We start from the raw sequence: 22,696 nt of genomic DNA, 5'->3' as shown, positions 1-22,696 counted from the left end.
CACTACGGGCGTGTCCTACTACGGCCTGACGGGCATCACCAAGAACGTGTTTGAGGTGAGGACACGCCTCTTACCTGCACGCTGGAGTTATTACCTCACAGCTTCTCAGAGATAATGCAGTGTCACTGGATTCACTGTAACTCTGTGCTGCTGGTGTTTAAATGAAGCTTGAATAAATTACATTTGGTCATTTCTCTGCCTCTAACTTTTTTGGCTGTAGACGATTCCGATGACGGCGTCTGGCTCTCCCGTTACCGATCGACCGTTCACTCGCACCTCGTTGCTCGGCTTCATCGGACCGGTCAGTTCACGCTAAAAGTTTGACTCCAACATCAACATAGCGGTATATGGTCAACAGTATCGTATCATTTTGCTGTAGAGGTCGACCGATTAATCGGATTTTTAACGATTAACCGATACGGATCGCTGGGGGGAAAATCTGTTCCCGGGCGCGTCCGTCGTGAGCGTCTGAGAAGGACCGGCTGTTATTATACAGTACGATAGCGACCTCTAGAGGCGAAATATAAAACTATCGCTGACTAAATTTGTCGTGTTATTTGAAGTGTTTTTTATTCATTTTGGACGTCATTTTGTTATTTGGAGCGTTACTTTTCGGTTCAGTTTGGATGTATATCTTTTATTTACTTTAATATTTGTTATATATATATATATATTTCATTTTAAAAAGTGCAGTACATTTTCATGGTGTAGCCAGTACTGTTTATTTCTGTCATAAAGTTCAGTGATATTTTGAATATTTTCATTCAGTATCGATTTTACAACGTACCGGTTGATTCACGGGTTATCGGCAGGTAGGTACGGCCCGACTTGGCTGTCGCTATTGGTAAAAATCTCTCGGTCGACCTCTGCTTTGCCGAGATCAGTCACATACGGTGTGTTCTTGTTTTGACTAATTACAAAAATGAGCATCCTGCGTGCGGGATGTTCAGATAAAGTTCTCCGCATGTGTTCTGCTGATATTCACCGTCACTGTCAGGAGAAACAACTGCTGCTACAGTACAGGGACTTGAGTGCTTGAGCATTTAAAAGTGGCTTTATTTACTGTTCTTTATAACAGAACTGAAGGTGCTATCAAGTCCAAGCTCACGTGAGCCTGTGCAAGCCTGTCTAACATTTCATCTCCCACGTGTTTATTATGCTTGTTGTGTCATTATTAGAGATATTTATATTATGTTATATATTATAGAACATGTTCTTTTGTTGTCTTTGGGTCACTAGATCAAAGCATTCTATATATATATATATATATAAAATGCTCTACACGTTATTACACATTACCCAAAGAATCCATCCACACAGCAGGTGGAGCACGATGCACTGTTTTGGTGATGGTTTCGTGTCCGTGTGCCGTTGCCAGGACGACCTGCTGTTTGTTGTAGGGAAGATGGACGGGCTGATGGTGGTCAGTGGGCGGAGACATAACGCTGATGATGTAGTGGCGACTGCACTGGCGGTGGAGCCGATGAAATTCGTCTACAGAGGACGGTGAGTGACTCAAGTATTTACCACATAATCATTCTCTGTGTAGCCACGAGACAGTTTACTGACCTCTTGGACACGTGTGTGTGTGTGTGTGTGTGTGTGTGTGTAGGATTGCCGTGTTCTCTGTGTGTGTGCTCCACGATGAGAGGATCGTCGTGGTAGCGGAACAGAGACCGGACGCATCCGAGGAGGACAGCTTTCAGTGGATGAGCCGAGTGCTGCAGGTACCACACACACACACACACACTCTATTCCACTGCAGTGTGTGGTTGAGTGTATTCTCCTGAACGTGTGTGTGTGCATGCGTGTCAGGCGATAGACAGCATCCATCAGGTGGGTGTGTACTGCCTGGCGCTGGTTCCCGCTAACACACTCCCCAAAGCAGCGCTCGGTGGGATTCATGTGTCGGAGACGAAGCAGCGTTTCCTGGAGGGAGCGCTGCACCCCTGCACCGTGCTCATGAGTCCTCACACCTGCATCACCAACCTGCCCAAACCCCGCCAGAAGCAACCAGGTACACACCTCTGTGTGTGTGTGTGTGTGTGTGTATTTCATTGCATGCCTGTACTTATACTGATTCAAAGTATAACGTGTGTCTGCCTCTCCTTACCTTTTTGCCCTGCTCCTGTCTTTCCTGTCCCATATTTGCCCTGCCCCTGTTTGCCCCGCCCCCTGTTATTAGAGGTGGGTCCTGCCTCCATGATTGTGGGGAACCTGGTTGCTGGGAAGCGAATCGCTCAGGCCTGTGGGAGAGACGTGACTCAGTTGGAGGACCATGATCAGGCACGTAAGATACACACTCTCATACACACTCATCTTCACACACACACACACACACACACACACACACATACACACATACCTTCTTACCCAATAATATAACCCCTAACACCACCCTGTGCTACCCCTGATCACCTTGACGCCCCGCCAAAGTTTTAAACATCTCCCAATCTAACCTATTATCGCCTCTTATCTCAGACTTCCACCGCACTCTGACCTCCTAATGCAATCCTGTCACCTCGTTCAACCCAATTCCAAAACAGTTGGGACGCTGTGCAAAATGTCAATCAAATCAGAACGCGACGATTTGGTAATCTCATAAACCCGTATGTTATTCGGAATAGAACATAGAAAACATATCAAATGTTTAAACTGAGGAAATGTACCGTTTTAAGGAAAAGGTCATTTGGAATTCGATGCCGGCAACACGACTCAAAAAAGTTGGGACGGGGCAGCAACAAAAGGCTGGACGAGTAAGTGTTAGTAAAAAGAAACAGCTGGAGGTTGAGTACGGTGATCGGGTATTATAAGAGGATCTTAGAGAGGCGGAGTCTTTCAGAAGTAAAGATGGGCGGAGCGTCACCGCCCGCACTCTACAGCTGCGTTTCATGGCGCATATGAAAGAAGACGCTCAGGGCTTTAAGAGTTTGACATTATTATTATTAATGCTAACATGCTAACGTGGTTATGTGTTGTGCGTGCTTGCAGTTTCTGTACATGCAGGATGTTCTGCAGTGGAGAGCTCAGGCCACGCCCGATCACCCGCTGTTCCTGCTGCTCAACGCCAAGGTATGCGCTAACACCGATGTCAGCTTCCGGAGCCGAGTGAACGCACCACTAACTGTGCTTGGGAAATGTGTGTTTTAGGGCGCCGTGGCGAGCAGCGCGTCCTGCGTGCAGCTCCATAAGCGCGCTGAGCGCGTCGCTGTGGCGCTCATAGAGCGTGGCAGACTGAACGCAGGAGATCACGTCGCACTGGTTTACCCACCCGGTAAGAGTCGCTTGAAAACCTCTGCGTTAGTGTACAGTTCTGCTCAAAAGTTTGCGTACCCCTTGCAGAATCCGCTACATCTTAATACTGTTAACAAAATAAGACGGATGATAAAAATCCCAAGTTGTTGTTTATTTAGTCCTGTCCTGAATAAACTATTTCACATAAGAGATGTTTACATATCGTCCACAAGACGAGATAATAACTGAATTTAAAAATATTTACCCCGTTCAAAAGTTTACACACCCTTGGGTCTTAATGTATCGTGTTGCCTTCTCGAGCATCAGTGAACGTTCGCGGCTTTATGTAATAGTCGTGTACGAGTCCCTCAGTCGTCCTCGGTGTGAAAAGATGGATCTCGACGTCATATAGTCGCTGATGGAAAGGGGTTTAACCGCTCGGGACAAACAAGGGACTCGTGAACAACTATCAAAAAACATAAACACGGTCGCTGATCATCCAGGTAACGACACACGGGATTAATAATCAGTATGAGTGTGTAAACTTTTGAACGGGGGCATTTTGAAACGGGGCAGTGGAGGCATGGCGGTTAAGGTTCTGGGTTACTGATCAGAAGGTCAGGGGTTCAAGCCTCAGCACTGCCTACCAAGCTGCCACTGTTGGGCCCTTGAGCAAGGCCCTTACCCCTCTCTGCTCCAGGGGGCGCTGTATCATGTCCGACCCTGCACTCTGACTCCAACTTCCTGACATGCTGGGGTATGCGAAAGAAAAGACTTTCACTCTGCTGGTGATCAATAAAAGTTCTTTAGATTATCTTGGCCAGTGGTTTTCAAAGTGGGGGCCACCAGGGGGCGCCAAGGGGGCCTCAACAATTTGGTGTTCCCATCCCGCCCACTAGTATGTTATCTCTTTCTCACTCTCAGACAACCACACACACAATCAATTCCTAATGTAATGTAAAGATGTAATTATTAATAATAAAAAAAGAGGGGGATCTATTCAGAAGTCTGTATTTTTAATGTGTTTTAAAGACATCGTGCAAAAGGGGGGCCTCGGTCAAATGTTAATGCCATTTGGGGGGCCTTGCACTGGAAAAGTTTGGGAACCCCTGATCTAGGCGACATACTCCTGAGTAATAAATATCTTCGGATCTCTGCTTTGCTGCAGGCATCGACCTGATCGCTACGTTTTATGGCTGTCTGTACGCCGGCTGTGTTCCAGTAACGGTCCGTCCTCCCCACCCACAGAACCTGGCCACGACGCTCCCCACCGTCAAGATGATTGTCGAGGTAAACACCACACCACAGTGCATAACCTGAGGATCTTATCGAAGCAGGCGATAAATGTATGTGTGTGTGTGTGTGTGTGTGTGTGTGTGTGTGTGTGTGTGTGTTCTGCAGGTCAGTAAGTCAGTGTGTATCCTGACCACACAAGCAATAATGAAGCTCCTGAAATCCAAAGAAGCCTCAGCTGCCGTGGATGTAAAAACATGGCCGATGGTACTCGACACAGGTACAGAGCCCAGTGTCCACATTCTGGACCTGCGATTATGAGCTATTCAGTTGAGTGAAGGGGGGAGGAGCTAATACTGAAACTGCTCACACTGATATTCAGACCTCAGACATAACTACAGACTAATCTAATCTAATCTAATCTAACCTTAAACGCTCAAAACAGTATGGAATGCCATTCAACAGCAGAATGAAGTATATACTTCAACGTTGTGAAATAAAAACATATGATTCATTTCAATGAGAGGAACAAAAAAAAAAAATGTTATTTTTAATTTTGTGTACATGGAGGAGTTTATTTGAGATGCTTCTTATTTAAACCAGTCAGATTCAATCCATTGTAGTTTACTCTAGTTTAGTTTCAATTGTATAATAGCTGAATTTACACAAATGAGCCAGTTCAAAAGTTTACACACCCTTCATTATTAATCCCGTGTGTCGTTACCTGGATGATCAGCGACCGTGTTTATGTTTTGTGATAGTTGTTCACGAGTCCCTTGTTTGTCCCGAGCGGTTAAACCCCTTTCCATCAGCGACTATATGATGTCGAGATCCATCTTTTCACACCAAGGACAACTGAGGGACTCGTACACGACTATTACATAAAGCCGCGAACGTTTGCTGATGCTCAAGAAGGCAACACGATACATTAAGAACCAGGGGGGTGTAAACTTTTGAACAGGACGATGGGTGTAAATTGTCATTATTTTGTTTAATTTTTATTTCATTAAGTACCGCCCTTTAGAAGCTACATAAGATGTTTACATGTTTCCCAGAAGACAAAATAAGAGCAATTTACACCGATCGTCCTGCTCGAAAGTTTACACCCCCCCGGCTCTTGATGCATCGTGCGGCTTTCTTGAAACAAGAAAACATATCAACTATACCTCCTCAAACTGACCATGAGATGAATATTGTCCTGACGTTTCTACAAAAGAAAGCTCTGTAAACCTCTGAAGCGTAAACGGCCCGCAGGTTAATTTAAGTGCCAGAGTCGTATCTCCGTGCAGTTCTCACCCGGTTTCCCACTTAAGCTAAGCAGGGTTGAGCCTGGCCAGAACATGGATGGAAGACTCCCTTGGGAACACTACGGTTGCTGCTGGAAGTGGTGTTAGTGAGGACAGCAGGGGGCGCTCACCCCGTGTTCTGTGTGAATCCTGATGCCACGGTATAGTGACGAGGACACTATACTGTAAAAACAGCACCGTGTTTCGGATGAGACGTTAAACCGAGGTCCTGACTCTCTGTAGTCGTTAAAAATCCCAGGACACTTATCGTAAAAGAGCAGGGGTATAACCCCGGCGTCCTGCCGAATTTCCCCCATTAGCGCTTCTCTATCATGGCCCCCTAATAATAATCCCCATCTCTGAATCGGCTTCATCGCTCTCTCGTCTCCACTAATAGCTGGTGTGTGGTATCAAAAAGAGCGTGTAAACAAATACATGGCTGTATTCCATATGGATTTTAATAATAGCTGAACATGATGACGTCGTAGTCATGATGACGGTCACGCTTGTGGTGTTTCAGATGATCTGCCCAGGAAGAAACTCTCGCAGGTCTACAAGCCGCCGACGCCGGAGATGCTCGCGTACCTGGACTTCAGTGTGTCCACTACAGGCATACTCGCTGGAGTGAAGGTATCATACAGTAATGATCCCTTTAGTGAAGCTACAGGAGGTGTGTAGAGTACCGTACTGAATAGTCTGCAGTAGGGATGGAGTAGTGTACGGCACAGTACAGGAAGTAACGTGGACGTTAGAGCACGTGTGTAGGGACTGTCGATAGTGGCGTGTTTTATAGCTAGCGTTCAGGACGCAGGAAGTCTTGAATTAACCGGAACTCTCCTACTCTCGTGTTATTATTATTATTATTATTATTATTATTATTATTATTATTATTTCCCCACAGATGTCCCACGCTGCTACCAGTGCCTTGTGTCGCTCCATAAAGCTGCAGTGTGAGTTGTACCCTTCACGACAGATCGCCATCTGCTTGGACCCTTACTGCGGCCTCGGCTTCGCTCTCTGGTGCCTCTGCAGGTCAGGATTGGCTCCGACACACACGCGGACAAGCACACCGAACGTGAACACTTAGATATTGCACAGGAACCGCTGTGTGTATTAGGAAATGACGCCGAAAATGTCGTATTCTTTTGGATTTTCTCCCTAAACACACTCCGAGCCCACAGATGGCTATGATTTGCTAATCTCAGTGTAATGGAGCCAGGGGGCTCCTCGGGAGCTCATGTCTTGTCGTATTCTTTTTAAACGGAAGAACGAGGTAACTATTCTCTCGGATCTGATTTGGGAAGAAGCTAGAGATTTGGAATCGGTAGTACAGTTTAAACTTTGATTGTATGTTGAACGGTAAATGAAACGGAAGCTGTTTATGAAAGTATAGCATGTCTACGCTCTTGGAACACACGTTTCTTTATCTTTCTTTAGAAGTAAAATAAACAGCAGCAGCAAAACGTGTGCGACAAAATGAGATATTAATATTAACATGATGTAGTTTTCTCAGTTGTCAGATGATAATAGTATTATTTTGATCTAAACTGCCCTGTGTGTGTGTGTGTGTGTGTGTGTGTGTGTGTGTGTGTGTGTGTGTGTGTGTAGCGTATACTCAGGACACCAGTCTGTTCTGGTCCCTCCTCTGGAGTTAGAGAGTAACGTGTCAGTGTGGCTCTCGGCTGTGAGTCAGTATAAAGTCCGCGTCACCTTCTGCTCTTATTCAGTGATGGAGATGTGCACTAAAGGCCTGGGCTCTCAGACCGAAGCTCTGCGGGTCAGTACACTCTCTCTCTCTCTCTCTCTCTCTCTCTCTCTCTCTCCCTCTCTTTCCCTCTCCCTCTCTCCCACTCCCACTCTCTCCCTTTCTCTCTCTCTCTCTCTCTCATTCTCTCTCTCCCTCTCTCTCATTCTCTCTCTCCCTCTCCCTCTCTCCCACTCCCACTCTCTCTTTCTCTCTCTCTCTCTCTCTCATTCTGTCTCTCATTCTCTCTCTCCCTCTCTCCCACTCCCACTCTCTCCCACTCTCTCTTTCTCTCTCTCTCTCTCTCTCTCATTCTCTCTCTCCCTCTCTCTCTCTCCCACTCCCTCTCTCTTCCTCTCACTCTCTCCCTCTCTCTCTCTCTCCCTCTCTCTCTCTCTCTCTCTCTCTCTCTCCCTCTCTTCCTCCCTCTCTCTCCCTCTCTCACTCTCGCTCTCTCTCTCTCCCTCTCTCTCACTCTCACTCGCTCTCTCCCACTCTCTCTCTCTTCCTCCCTCTCTCCCTCCCTCTCTCTCTCTCTCTCCCTCTCTCTCTCTCCCTCTCTCTCTCCCACTCTCTCTCTCTCCCTCTCTCTCTCTCTCTCTCTTCTCTCTCCCTCTCTCTCTCTCCCTCTCTCTCTCCCACTCTCTCTCTCTCTCTCTCTCTCTCTCTCTCTTCTCTCTCACTCTCACTCTCTCTCCCTCTCTCTCTTTCACACACTCATATACACCCTTCCTGACTTCTTGTCTTTTGTTTGGAACATTTCCAATGAGTCAAGGTTAACGAGTACCAATAAGGCCAACTTGTTTTGATCTGATATTATCAGTAATTAAACGAGGTGACAGTAAATATCACAGACGTGTTCGTGTGAGATTAGTTGGGATTATTTGATCGTATCGATTGATTGACATATCCCAGGCTGTGTGTAGACTTCCTGGATTAGTTTTGCCACTGTGGTATCATCTAGAAACAGGCGAACTAACATCATAATTAGTGCACCATCGAACAGCAACAGAGATAGAACCTTTACAAAGAACTGATTGACAGAATATCATTTCTCCTCATTTTAAACAAACCAAAGGAAGTCAATCCACCTTACTCCTAGATCTCTCTATTGATCTATTGATCTTTATTTACCCACTCTGTCCACGTCATCAGTTACGAAACATCAACCTGTCGTGTGTGCGCACCTGCATGGTGGTGGCCGAGGAGAGACCCCGCATCGCTCTCACTCAGTCTTTCTCCAAGATCTTTAAGGACCTGGGCCTCTCGCCTCGCGCTGTCAGCACCACCTTCGGCTGCAGAGTCAACGTGGCCGTCTGCCTTCAGGTGAGGAGGGACGCCTTTCCTGTACCTCCGCCTTTACTCATTTCATTCTACGAGATTTTATTCACGTTATCGTTTTGAACGAAACCGGAATACTTCAAAGCAAAACCTGAAAATGTTCAAACGTATCCGTTAAAAATCTGAGGACACCGATTGGCCGATGATGTCATTTTTATTCTTTATTGTCATTGTAGTTCTAGACTACAGATATGTTCTGTAAATGAAATGAATGATTGATTTCTCAGCATCTTGTCTGTGTTCTCATTATTTGATCTTTTTTTTCTTTATAATGTCTGTCCTTCTGTGGGGGTTTGTGTGTTTTTGGGTTTGGTGTGTGTCTGTGGGCTCTATATGTCTGTTTGTCTGTCTGTGTGTGTGTGTGTGTGTGTGTGTGTGTGTGTGTGTGTGTGAATCCGTCCCACTCCGTCAGCCCAACAGACTGGGCAACCTGGCTGATCAGGTACAGTGTGTAGAGGGGAAGAGTGAGTCTGCTTTTTATTTGTGCGTCTCTGAATGTGTGTGTGTGTGTGTGTGTGTGTGTGTGGCTTATCTGCATGTCATAGAAAGCTGCTTTGTGCCGTCTGTGATTTAGTACAGTCCTTGTTTACTTGTTTACATCTCTGATGGGTTGTTTTAATATAATGCGTAGTTATATTGATGCCACAAGTGCCTAATTAATTAAAAGTCTCTTCTAGTGTTTTTTTCCCCCCAGTTTATTTCCGTACATTGTTTCTAATAAAATAAAACATTCAAAAAAAAAAATATATATATATATATATATATATATATATATATATGATTGAGAACACAGAATGCAACTGTAACGTCTAAAAAATGGAGAAACGTACCCGTTTTATCTGAAGACTGTTCTAACGTCATGGAGTGGCAGACTGTGACAGTAATCTATACATTAATCCGTGTCATTTAAAGATTTAAAAACACTCATCGGGCTAAAAGTTTGTGCACACCTGACCATCACACCTATGTGTGCTTGGTGAACGTCCCATTCCAGATCTAGTCCCACTTCTCTGCGAAGGCCTTCCACTAGATTTCACAGCGTGGCTGTGGGGATTTGTGCTTCTTCGGCCAAAAGAGCGATATCGAGGTCAGACGCTGAGGTCTGGGGTTCAGTCGGTGTTCCAGTTCCTAACAGAGGTGTTCATTGGGGTTGCGGTCAGGGCTCCGTGCAGGAGTTCTTCTACTCCAACCTTGGCGAACCATGTCTTCATGGACCTCACTATGTGCACAGGGGTGTTTGTCATGCTGGTGTCCACAAACTTTTGTCCATATAGTGTATGACTGCTGTAGACTAAGGGTAGATTGTTTTACCTTGACTTTGAAGGGTTAAGTGCGACTCTAAGTAGAGCCCTGGTTATGGCCTGTACTACCAATCACTGATTGTAATAGTGCTTGGGCTGCTTATAAAGCAACTTTTTTGTTTGTTTGTTCATGCTACAGTCGTTTATTTCTCTAACCCTGTATTCAAATACTGTTTATAACATGCCCCTCATCGACTACCGACGTTGTAGGGTTGTGGCATATCCGTACATTTTCTGTACCGCCTATCCTACACAGGGTCACGGGGAGCCTGGAGCCTATCCCAGGGAACTCGGGGCACGAAGGCGGGGGACACTCTGGACGGTGTCACACACATCACACACATTTAAGCACTCATACACACATTACAGACAATTTGGAAATGCAAATCAGACTACAACGCGTGTGTTGGGACTGGGGGAGGAAACCAGAGTACCTGGAGGAAACCTCCAAAGCACGGGGAGAACATGCAAACTCCACGCACACAGGGAGGAGGCGGGACTCGAACCCCCAAAGTCTAGAGGTGCGAAGCCACCGTGCCCCCTCGTTGTCACATATCAGAAGACAGACCGCGTTGTTATGAAAATAATCCACACCAGCGTTGTGCGACGGTACCCATACCACCCAGAAGTGCATTATTCTACAGTCATAACAGTATAGTCTGAAAAGCGTTATTACACTTACACCACAGTGAATACAGTTTTAAAAAATTCCGCCCGTGTTCTCTCGCTTAACGTTTAATGAGACAAAAAAAAAGACCGAGAAAAACGCAGCTTGTGACGTGACTAAGAACCCAGAACGCGCAAACTCCTCGGTCCTGGAGACAGAGAAACTTACTGACCTGTACAAAAAGCTCCGACACTCGAGACTCCTTCCATAAATCTACTCCAGGAAGGAGAACGTATGAGGACGAGTGCGTTAACATATAAGCACACCTTCTGAATCCAAACAAGCTGTGGTCTAAATAAAAACGAATCAGACGGGAGCCCTGAAAGCGTCCACTGGCTGCTCAGCTATTTGAAAAACCAGGTAATATTCTGGATATCGACTTCTTCAGTTTGAACATAGCAAATCAAAACATAGCAATGCCTTCTGGGTAAGTTCTTGTTCTTCTTACAGTCTACAGTGATGACTGAAGAAACCATCTACCAAACGTCGAGCTAATGAAGTACCGCAACTGCCCTCAAGGGGGTCAAATGGATTCCTCAGATGGGGTGTCAATAAGGGCATGTTAAAGTCTGGATTTGAATACATTTGGCCTGCGTGCTTTGTCGGCATCGCTGCTTTGGGCGTGTAAAAGTACACTAGTCAGTGCTTTTCGATATGCGGATGCCACTAACAAAGATGACATGGCTGTGTTTAGAGTAGATAAAGGTGGAAAAATCATGTGCGTGTTGTTGTGGAGGCTGGTATAACCTTCTCCCTTCCTGCATTACTGTTCCACCTGGTCCTATGAAGGGTAAGGGATAAAAAATTCCCGAAGAACCCGATAGAAGTTCAAATAACACGCTATTTATATGTTAGGCGTCTATATCAAAGTTTCTCCACGTGTTACTCTTCTGGTACGTCTGAACAGTGAGACGAAAAACTCAAATGGAAATAATGTGGGACACGGTTAACATTTTTATACCTTACACTTCATGGGTTCTTCTGGGAAATATTTATGAGGACCCTGAAATTCCAGGTCTTTCACGTTTAAGCTGATCTCCAAGTGTGATTGGGATATCAGTTCAATCTGAGAAAGGAGTGTGTCAGTGTTAAACTGTCCAGTATACCGTGTTGATATGATATCAGTGTTGTAATCACGGTGAAATTATTTCGATTAGATCTGGAATAATCCTCGTGAAGGATGGAAGTTATGGGATCTGGTCCTTCAGAACTCTGTGTCATGGTAAAGATTTTATTGTGGACTAATTCCACTCTTCTCATGCAGGGTACAGCTGGTCCTGATCCCACCACCGTCTATGTGGACATGAGAGCACTTCGACATGACAGGTGAGTCCTTTAAAATGTTCAAAACACTAAATCCCGACAATGTCCAGCTGACACTAGAGATAGTGAGAAACTGTTTGAAGAGTGTTTTGGTGTTGGTTATATTGTGACTGGATAGTGTGTGTCAGTGAAAATATGGAGTAATGATGGTGTTTGATGGATAAGGTGTTTGGATAATGTTTGTTTAGATAGCAAACATTGATAACCTGGGTTAATAAAGGGGTTTGATGGTGTGTGTGGTGGATAATGTGGGTTAATAAAGGGGTTTGATGGTGTGTGGTGGATAATGTGGGTTAATAAAGGGGTTTGATGGTGTGTGGTGGATAATGTGGGTTAATAAAGGGGTTTGATGGTGTGTGTGTGGTGGATAATGTGGGTTAATAAAGGGGTTTGATGGTGTGTGGTGGATAATGTGGGTTAATAAAGGGGTTTGATGGTGTGTGTGTGGTGGATAATGTGGGTTAATAAAGGGGTTTGATGGTGTGTGGTGGATAATGTGGGTTAATAAAGGGGTTTGATGGTGTGTGTGTGTGGTGGATAATGTGGGTTAATAAAGGGGTTTGATGGTGTGTGTGGTGGATAATGTGGGTTAATAAAGGGGTTTGATGGTGTGTGGTGGATAATGTGCGTTAATAAAGGGGTTTGATGGTGTGTGTGGTGGATAACCTGGGTTAATAAAGGGGTTTGATGGTGTGTGTGGTGGATAATGTGGGTTAATAAAGGGGTTTGATGGTGTGTGGTGGATAATGTGCGTTAATAAAGGGGTTTGATGGTGTGTGGTGGATAATGTGGGTTAATAAAGGGGTTTGATGGTGTGTGGTGGATAATGTGGGTTAATAAAGTGGTTTGATGGTGTGTGGTGGATAATGTGGGTTAATAAAGGGGTTTGATGGTGTGTGTGGTGGATAATGTGGGTTAATAAAGGGGTTTGATGGTGTGTGGTGGATAATGTGCGTTAATAAAGGGGTTTGATGGTGTGTGGTGGATAATGTGGGTTAATAAAGGGGTTTGATGGTGTGTGGTGGATAATGTGGGTTAATAAAGTGGTTTGATGGTGTGTGGTGGATAATGTGGGTTAATAAAGGGGTTTGATGGTGTGTGGTGGATAATGTGCGTTAATAAAGGGGTTTGATGGTGTGTGTGGTGGATAACCTGGGTTAATAAAGGGGTTTGATGGTGTGTGTGGTGGATAATGTGGGTTAATAAAGGGGTTTGATGGTGTGTGGTGGATAATGTGCGTTAATAAAGGGGTTTGATGGTGTGTGGTGGATAATGTGGGTTAATAAAGGGGTTTGATGGTGTGTGGTGGATAATGTGGGTTAATAAAGTGGTTTGATGGTGTGTGGTGGATAATGTGGGTTAATAAAGGGGTTTGATGGTGTGTGTGGTGGATAATGTGGGTTAATAAAGGGGTTTGATGGTGTGTGGTGGATAATGTGCGTTAATAAAGGGGTTTGATGGTGTGTGGTGGATAATGTGGGTTAATAAAGTGGTTTGATGGTGTGTGGTGGATAATGTGGGTTAATAAAGGGGTTTGATGGTGTGTGTGGTGGATAATGTGGGTTAATAAAGGGGTTTGATGGTGTGTGGTGCATAACCTGGGTTAATAAAGGGGTTTGATGGTGTGTGGTGGATAATGTGGGTTAATAAAGGGGTTTGATGGTGTGTGGTGGATAATGTGGGTTAATAAAGGGGTTTGATGGTGTGTGTGTGTGGTGGATAATGTGGGTTAATAAAGGGGTTTGATGGTGTGTGGTGGATAATGTGGGTTAATAAAGGGGTTTGATGGTGTGTGGTGGATAATGTGGGTTAATGAAGGGGTTTGATGGTGTGTGGTGGATAATGTGGGTTAATAAAGGGGTTTGATGGTGTGTGGTGGATAATGTGGGTTAATAAAGGGGTTTGATGGTGTGTGTGGTGGATAATGTGGGTTAATAAAGGGGTTTGATGGTGTGTGTGGTGGATAATGTGGGTTAATAAAGGGGTTTGATGGTGTGTGTGGTGGATAATGTGGGTTAATAAAGTGGTTTGATGGTGTGTGGTGGATAATGTGGGTTAATAAAGGGGTTTGATGGTGTGTATGGTGGATAATGTGGGTTAATAAAGGGGTTTGATGGTGTGTGTGTGGTGGATAATGTGGGTTAATAAAGGGGTTTGATGGTGTGTGTGGTGGATAATGTGGGTTAATAAAGGGGTTTGATGGTGTGTGTGGTGGATAATGTGGGTTAATAAAGGGGTTTGATGGTGTGTGTGGTGGATAATGTGGGTTAATAAAGGGGTTTGATGGTGTGTGGTGGATAATGTGGGTTAATAAAGGGGTTTGATGGTGTGTGTGGTGGATAATGTGGGTTAATAAAGGGGTTTGATGGTTTGATTCTTGCAGTAGGGAATTCAGTAGTGTTTCAGAAAACGGGGGAAATTATCGTGTCTATTTATTTATTTATTTATTTATTTATTTATTTTTCAGAGTGCGGCTCGTTGAAAGAGGCTCTCCACACAGTCTGCCTCTGATGGAGTCGGGGAAGGTGAGAAAACACACCTATATCAGTTCCGAATCTCTCTCTCCCTCTCTCTCTCTCTCTAATACTCATTTCACACCTGACCTGCATTCCTTTACCAGTGATAGTTAAATTTTGCATCACTCCTTTCTGACCACATGCACACACTCCCATGCTCACTCCTGGTAAAATACTGGCTTCTGTTCACACATCTCCTCTCCCTGTTATCTCCGCCCCCCATCCCGGAATTATATTAGTCCTTCCCTGGTCGATTTGTGTCAGTGTTGCACCTGTGAATTTCCCCATAACTGTGTGAATGGGCTACATGAACACACACTACGCAGATCCACACCTTTCACACACACTTCCTGCTCGCATGCGCTTGTTTTCGTAAGGCATGTGACCATGCTGTATGTGTTTTCTCCTGCAGATCCTGCCTGGTGTAAAAGTAATCATTGCTCACACAGAGACCAAAGGACCGCTCGGAGACTCTCATCTCGGAGAGGTGAGGTTCTTCTCCCCAGCGTTCAGAACAAAATACATTTATTAGCTAAGTGTGAATGTATCCCGAGAACACGGAAAGATCGAAATCGAAACATTTGGCCTAAACGTGTGTGATTCGTGATCTTTAAACAGATCTGGGTTAGCAGCCCCCACAATGCCACAGGATATTACACGGTTTACGGCGAAGAGGCGCTGCACGCCGATCACTTCTGCACCAAGCTGAGTTTCGGTGACACGCAGACCGTATGGGCGCGGACGGGATACCTAGGCTTCCTGCGCAGGACGGAACTCACCGACGCCAGCGGAGGTGAACAAGCCTCAAATAATCCCGCTCATCAACATTTTCACATCTTTCAGTTTGACCACCAGCGCATCATTTAACTCCGCAAGCTTTTATTCACTATCCGTCTTTTCTTTCTGTCTGTATGTTATTCTTTTATTAAAACCATGTGTTGGACTGACTGTATTCTGATCTTTAGCAGAGTGCGTGTGTCCATCTTTACAAATCCCTTTCGGGGGATCAGATGTCCCCGTAATGATAACAGAGGTGCCAATATTTATGGTTTGACCCCCTGCTACAGCAGTGGAGGAGTAACACATTTCTGCTTTTTATATCAACATAATATAATTGTGTGTGTTGGGGGGGCATTTGACTGAAGGGGAAAGGCACCTCTGTGGTAACACTTGGTTAGTGAGATTAAAGACTTTCAAAACACATACACTGCAAAGCTACAATTACAAATTCTGTGTGTGTGTGTGTGTGTGTGTGTGTGTGTGTGTGTGTGTAGAACGGCATGATGCCCTGTACGTAGTAGGATCTCTGGATGAGACGCTGGAGCTCAGAGGGATGCGCTATCACCCCATTGATATTGAAACCTCTGTCATCAGATCACATAAGAGCATCGCTGAGTGGTGAGATAACACCCTTCTCCTGCCGCCTGTCTCTCTCTCGCACGCACACTCACTCTCTCTCTCTCTCTCTCTATCTCTCTCTCACGCTCTCTCTCACTCTCTCACTTTCTTTCTCTCCCTCTCTCTCTCTCTCTCTCTCTCTCTCACGTTCTCTCTCTCACTCTCTCTCTCACTTTCTCTCTCTCTCTCTCACTTTCTCTCTCTCACTCTCTCTTTCTCTCTCTCACTCTCACTTTTAGTCTCTCTCTCTCTCTCTCTCGCACTCTCACTGAGATTTTAATCCAGTTCTCTCCAGCTGTGGTCATAAACTGACACTGAGGACAGTCCACCACTCAGAAGTGGTCCCTTTTCCACTGAATGTTTGCACTCAGATCGCAGCAGTTATCAGATTATTCAGGTGTTCCTGTAAATAATATACTATACTATAAAAAAATATATATATTTGAAAAAAAAAAATGAAAAAAAAAACAAGCCAGGATTTTATTCAAATAATCAAATAATACCGATGTGTACTTGGTTTGCTTGCACAAATGTAACAAGATCGAGAAAATATCTGCGATATCTGGAGCAGCATTTTTTGCAACCATAAAACATCACAAATACTTCAAAGAACTCGAGTGCTGGCTCACGAGCAGCCCGAGTCCGTGCCGAAAGTGTGCAGATATATATTACTTTCATTACTGTTTTTCCTTCCTGTGCTGTACAGTATGCACACTTCTTTACACGCGGTGTTTGTCCTCTGCAGTGCCGTGTTCACGTGGACTAACCTGCTGGTGGTGGTGGTGGAGCTGGAAGGCTTGGAGCAGGAGGCTCTGGATCTCGTTCCCCTCGTCACCAACGTGGTTTTGGAGGAGCACTACCTGATCGTGGGCGTGGTGGTGGTGGTCGACCCGGGCGTCATTCCCATCAACTCTCGTGGGGAGAAGCAGCGCATGCACCTGCGCGATGGCTTCCTCGCCGATCAGCTCGACCCCATTTACGTGGCCTACAACATGTGAAACCAGGAGGGGGAAAAAAACACAGAAAGAAAGTGACACAGGAACTGAGACGGTTTCTCCTTCTGCACATGATGAATGAACATGATGGAACTATGCAGTGTGTGTGTGTGTGTGTGTGGGTGTGTTTTCCTCTAAGGAAGACTGTTACAATGCCTCTGATACAAAACAGTGTCTCCCCATTTCATAACTAACTGACTGCGTACCATTTTGGTTTTGTCGTCATTTCAAATATCAGGTTAAAGGAACATTAAAATATATACAATTTTCCATTCGGTTAAATGATTTTTTGGGTTTTTTTTTTTTTTTTTGGATCTATGAAGCCAATGTAGTTAACAAATAATGGAAGTCTACCTCACTCAAAACTATCTGTCTCGCCCAAATTGTCATATCATATCGATTGGCTGTGTAATCTCATTTTAAGAAAATAAAAAAAACTGTAGTGAATTGTATTGTACTACTACAGTACCTCTACAGTACCTTCATATTTTGGGTGTACAGGCATTGGTCCAAGATGGCCGCCACCTATAATGTTACAGCGTTCCAAGAGAGAATGAAATTTTATGTATGCTTATAGATTACAGTCAGGACTGGCTGGTCTTAAGCCCTTCATCTCTGTAAATAACGCTACGTGCCGCATTTGTCTTTCTTTCTGTTGATAAATAGCTCCGTTCGGGGCCGCATGTCTCTCCATGACTATCGGTGCAAGTATTCGTACTCGCGCAGCAGCCGCGTCACAGCTCGAGTGCGCCAGACCAAACCTATTTACACTCCGTCCCCATCTATAAAAGCTCACGGTTTCACTCCGAGAGTTCTCATGGCTGAAATGTAACGCACCTGTAAGCGGATATTTGAATTGGATCGCAATGTTTAGATAAGATAAGATAAGATAATAGTTTATCAATCCCCAGATGGAGAAATTAGGGATTACGGTACAGTACTTTCGGAGTCTGAATTCGGATCGACGAAAATGGGCGCGTGTAAAAGCACCTAATGAGTATTTGTGTTCCTGTGCGTATTAGTTTTACACCTATGCTCATACAATGAGAAGCCACGCTTCTGATTCAGGCTGCAGTTTAATTCCCGATAACGTCGTTTTCCCAGCCAGCCGTCACATGGCGTCCAGAACTGGTTGCGGTTTGAGTCAGGTATTTATGCGAATGATTTTGAGTGAGAGAGACTTTCTATTAGCTACATTAACCTCGTAGCTCTAGCGGAAAAACTATAGATGCAGACTTCAGACATCAAACGTTTTTTTTTTAACATGTTTTGAAGTCCGGAGGAAACGATCTTCATATTCGATCCCAGAGCAGAACTTTTCTCAAACTCTCACTTCTCGGCACGTGCCAATGTGCAAAGAATCATGGGGGGGCGGGAGGAGACGTCCGTTCGTCAGGACTGCAGCTACCAAGAAGAAGCGTGAGAACTTAATGCACTCCAGCTCTAAAGCGAGGTGGTTTCGTCGTATTCCGACACACTGACACGCTTCGAGTCTTTACTACGACGTGAGAGATTTTACAGAAAACCGAAAGTGCGATACGACGAGAGCCTGATCTGATATCGTGGTGTGTGTACTATAGCGGCACTGCTATTGTCTGGGTTTGATGCTCAGGAGTGCGGTTTTTCTCTTTTGCTTGCACACAGTGTACACACAGCTTTAAAATAACTCAACGCTAATTAGGCTAGACACCTAGCAAAACAAGCTAAATTTGAGCAAAACAAGCCCCAAGCTGTGTTATTAACCACATCCTTCAAAGGATCATTTATATAGGCAAATTTTTTAAATTTATTTATTTATTTAGTGCTCACACAACACTACTGTTTGATAACTAGCATGTTAGTCTTACTAGCTAGCATGCTAGTCAGACAGGTAAGGTGAGTGTGTGTTACCTTAGCTAGTTCATTTTAACCACAGTATCACTTCTGGCGATCTACAAACCATACGATTTTAAACAAAACAACCACCATTAGGTACACAACTAGCTATCCGGCTACATTTGTAAACGTTCTGCTCAGTATGATGCGCTATGATGGTTTATGAACACGCAATGTTTGTCAGAACTCTCATGGGGACGTTGGTCCGGTGTACTAATACTATATGTGAAGCTGTCCTCAAATCTGTCCTAAATGAGGAACTCGGACCTTCGATTTTTTTTTCTTTTCTTTTCTTTTTGTCAGTGAACGTTATAGCATTGTGTCTAATGTGAAGTACTTTGCAGTTACTGTTTTCAGGAGTTTTGGAATAAGACTCCTACGTAAAGACTCTACGTTAACGTTAATAACACAGTTCTGTGTGTGCAATTGGGAAAAACTGTAACGAACTGAATTGAAGTATCACCATCATTCAGCTTTATGTTGACGCCTTTATGGGCCACCATACTTACTTCAACAGCAAATCAGAAGACACGACAGCAATCACGTATAGTAACGATCATCAGGGGTGTAGCAAGACGTGAAATTCACATTCGATACAGGATACGGTGGTGTCTCGATGCGATATCAATACAGAGAAATATACGTATTGAATGAAAGCGTGCTTTTGATTTCCGTTTTTGAATCGATCCAAATGTTTAAGATGAACAGTTACGGAAGCCCTTATTTGATTCTTTCTCGTTTTCTCGTGCTCTCGTCATGACTTCATTTTTGTATGTTCTCGAAATAACAACATGTTTTTAGTTGTTCTGGGGGCAGCAGAAGCGTAGCGCGATCCCGGAGCAGGGGACACCCATCACTCTTCATGCGGAGATAAGGTCCATCTCTACAGCGGGTAGTTATTACATATATGATGATGATGATGATGATGATGATGGCAAAGACAACAACATGCATACAATACCAGTCCCATTCACAAGGCGTGAGATTTTCTCCTGATAAAATGATGTTGTGAGAAAACAACTTTTGCTATGTCGAAATCACGAGTAAACAATTTTTGTTAAGTCATAATCACGAGTAAATAACGTCGAAATCACGAGTAAACAACTTTTGTTAAGTCGAAATCACGAGTAAACAGCTTTTGTTATATTGAAATCACGAGTAAACAACTTTTGTTAAGTCGAAATCACGAGTAAACAACTTTTGTTAAGTCGAAATCATGAGTAAACAACTTTTGTTAAGTCGAAATCACGAGTAAACAACTTTTGTTAAGTCGAAATCACGAGTAAACAACTGTTATTTCGAAATCACGAGTAAACAACTTTTGTTTAGTCGAAATCACAAGTAAACAACTTTTTGTTAAGTCGAAATCACGAGTAAACAACTTTTGTTTAGTCGAAATCACGAGTAAACAACTTTTGTTTAGTCGAAATCACGAGTAAACAACTTTTTGTTAAGTCGAAATCACGAGTAAACAACTTTTGTTTAGTCGAAATCACGAGTAAACAACTTTTGTTTAGTCGAAATCACGAGTAAACAACTTTTTGTTAAGTCGAAATCACAAGTAAACAACTTTTTGTTAAGTCGAAATCACGAGTAAACAACTTTTTGTTAAGTCGAAATCACGAGTAAACGTTTTGTCATGTCGAAATCACGAGTAAACATTTTTTGTTAAGTCAAAATCACGAGTAAACTGTTATTTCGAAATCGCAAGTAAACAACTTTTGTTAAGTCGAAATCACGAGTAAACAACTGTTATGTTGAAATCAGGAGTAAACAACTTTTATGTCGAAATCACGAGTAAACAACTTTTGTTATATTGAAATCACAAGTAAACAACTTTTTGTCATGTCGAAATCACGAGTAAACAACTTTTTGTCATGTCGAAATCACGAGTAAACAACTTTTGTTAAGTCGAAATCACGAGTAAACAAGAAAGAAAAAAATAAGAATGCATAGCCTCTTAGGGCTTCTGTAAAAAGAACAATAATTAAAAGGTAATAATGTGGCGGTGTGATGTCGTGTGATGGATTCAGACTCTTCTATCTCTGCGTTAGATTTCCACTGGGGTCACTCCAGGTGGCATGTCTGAAGCGCAGAGCTTTTTCTTATTCTTCTGTTAGCTAGTTGTACCGTCACACTCACGTAGCTCTCTGTAGCTCTAGGTGTGTTCTTAAATCCTGGGTTCTCCAGTCCCGGATATATGAACTTCCCAATCGCCGTGGCGATTTCTGTATCCTGGATTGAACCGGCAACGACAGGCCTGAATGAAGAGAGTTTGCTGAGTGCGTGCTTCGCTTTGTGGCTTCATCTAGTTGATGTCGCACATGTTTGTGCTATTAGCACCGATGTATTGTACAGGTATTCGGCGTTCTGTGACATCTCGCTCCGGCGTAACTTCTCAGGAAGCGCTTTCTACACCAGACCTCAAAGATTTCAGGGAATCTTCCAGTTCCTGTCTGATGCTAAGCGAAGCCATTGCTGCCTTTCCCGATCTAATACGCTATTTAAAAAAAAAAAACAATTATTAAATTGAAATGTTTATTACACCTCACGTAACATAAGCGGTATTTTATGAGGAATAAACAATACGAAGATGCATCGCATTGAGAGCCTCTTATCGAACAATGTGATACAGCATATCATTACAGCGCTAGTGCGGATATAAAGTCATTACAGCGAAGAGAAATCCTTTCTTTTGAATAACCCGGCTTCCTTTAAGGCTTTAATTCGCCATTGCATTTGAAACTTTATTGCAGTGTTTTCTGATTTGCTGTTGCACTTCCGGGTTTTTTACAGACCGCCGTAAATCGCGCATCGGAAATCAAACCGCATCAGGACGAAGGTCATGCGTTCCTCGATCAGCATCTCGACATCAGCCTTAAATATTCCCTGCTACCTGTCAGTTTATCCTTCCTATCAGGGTGCCGTGTGAATCGTATTTAAGATATCCTTATCACCGTCTTTGTGTGCGTCACTCACGTTTTGTATTTAAATAGCGGATTTATACCCGTCTTAAGTTTTCTGCTTGAGCTTCGAGACCACTCATGCCTAAACTAGCATGTATCAGACTTGAAAATGAATGTATTCGGGGTGACATTTTCCAAAGTGACTTAACGTACTGTGTTTCACTGATCCGGAAGCTAGCGTTCGGTCCACACCCACCTTCTCCCAGGACATGAGAAGGAACGCAGAAAGGCGGCCGAGTAATTTCAGGAAACATGACGATCGCAGGTGCAAAGGGCTTCATTCCAGTGCTTGTTTTTAAAGTGTAAGAATAGTCGCTTGTATTTTTCAGAGTCATTATTCGCTGTACAATGAGAAGGCCAGCATTGTAAAGAGGACGCTTATTTCCATGGCTGCATTCTGTAGAATTATTATTATTATTATTATTATTATTATTATTATTATTATTATTATTATTTTGTGTGTGTGTGTATGTGAGAAAGCTGTGTCAGGTATTAAGCCTGCTGTAATTATGTACAGAATTTGTGTAAGTTATTACCGAGATCCTAGAACATGATAGGAACAGAAGAACCTTCAGAGCTAACCAAATTTTCATCTTTTCTTCACCAAACATCAGCAGCAGGAATCAATATGTATGCTGTTCCTTTCCGGGAGGATGCAGGGACTGGTTTTGTTTCCAGGATTACAAAGCACATGTGGTTTCCTCAGTGTCGAAGCAGTTAACGAATGACGACGTGTTTTTGTTTTTGTTTTTGTTGTTGTTGTTTGTCTTATGTGTTAACATGATTTTTCTTAATAAATAACTCGCTTTTAATGGAA

The 22,696-nt window shown here is 43.7% G+C and overlaps 1 protein-coding gene across 6 annotated transcripts in view; it reads left to right on the top strand.

Moving 5' to 3' along the window:
- dip2a (disco-interacting protein 2 homolog A) overlaps positions 1–22,696 on the top strand; it is a 136,223-nt gene extending 113,527 nt beyond the window's left edge. For 4 of the 6 annotated variants that reach the window (XM_053680719.1, XM_053680720.1, XM_053680718.1 and 1 more), the window contains 21 exons: positions 1–55; positions 221–301; positions 1,379–1,506; positions 1,613–1,727; positions 1,816–2,017; positions 2,186–2,286; positions 2,992–3,072; positions 3,151–3,274; positions 4,403–4,524; positions 4,636–4,747; positions 6,274–6,383; positions 6,655–6,785; positions 7,362–7,530; positions 8,653–8,823; positions 9,251–9,280; positions 12,071–12,132; positions 14,597–14,654; positions 15,058–15,132; positions 15,264–15,438; positions 15,920–16,043; positions 16,789–22,696. The exon at positions 1–55 is cut by the window's left edge and continues 82 nt beyond it. In XM_053680719.1, the coding sequence (XP_053536694.1) occupies positions 1–55; positions 221–301; positions 1,379–1,506; positions 1,613–1,727; positions 1,816–2,017; positions 2,186–2,286; positions 2,992–3,072; positions 3,151–3,274; positions 4,403–4,524; positions 4,636–4,747; positions 6,274–6,383; positions 6,655–6,785; positions 7,362–7,530; positions 8,653–8,823; positions 9,251–9,280; positions 12,071–12,132; positions 14,597–14,654; positions 15,058–15,132; positions 15,264–15,438; positions 15,920–16,043; positions 16,789–17,041 (2,479 nt within the window). In that variant the 3' untranslated portion in view covers positions 17,042–22,696. Of the gene's footprint in view, positions 56–220; positions 302–1,378; positions 1,507–1,612; positions 1,728–1,815; positions 2,018–2,185; positions 2,291–2,991; positions 3,073–3,150; positions 3,275–4,402; positions 4,525–4,635; positions 4,748–6,273; positions 6,384–6,654; positions 6,786–7,361; positions 7,531–8,652; positions 8,824–9,250; positions 9,281–12,070; positions 12,133–14,596; positions 14,655–15,057; positions 15,133–15,263; positions 15,439–15,919; positions 16,044–16,788 lie in introns of those variants that run through there. The other 2 variants (XM_053680717.1, XR_008396525.1) reach the window with 2 other exon arrangements.

This window comes from Ictalurus punctatus, chromosome 6 (assembly GCF_001660625.3).
Source record: "Ictalurus punctatus breed USDA103 chromosome 6, Coco_2.0, whole genome shotgun sequence".
In the NCBI taxonomy this organism is placed as follows: Eukaryota; Metazoa; Chordata; class Actinopteri; order Siluriformes; family Ictaluridae; genus Ictalurus; species Ictalurus punctatus.
This window is presented reverse-complemented; position numbering and strand designations above follow the sequence as displayed.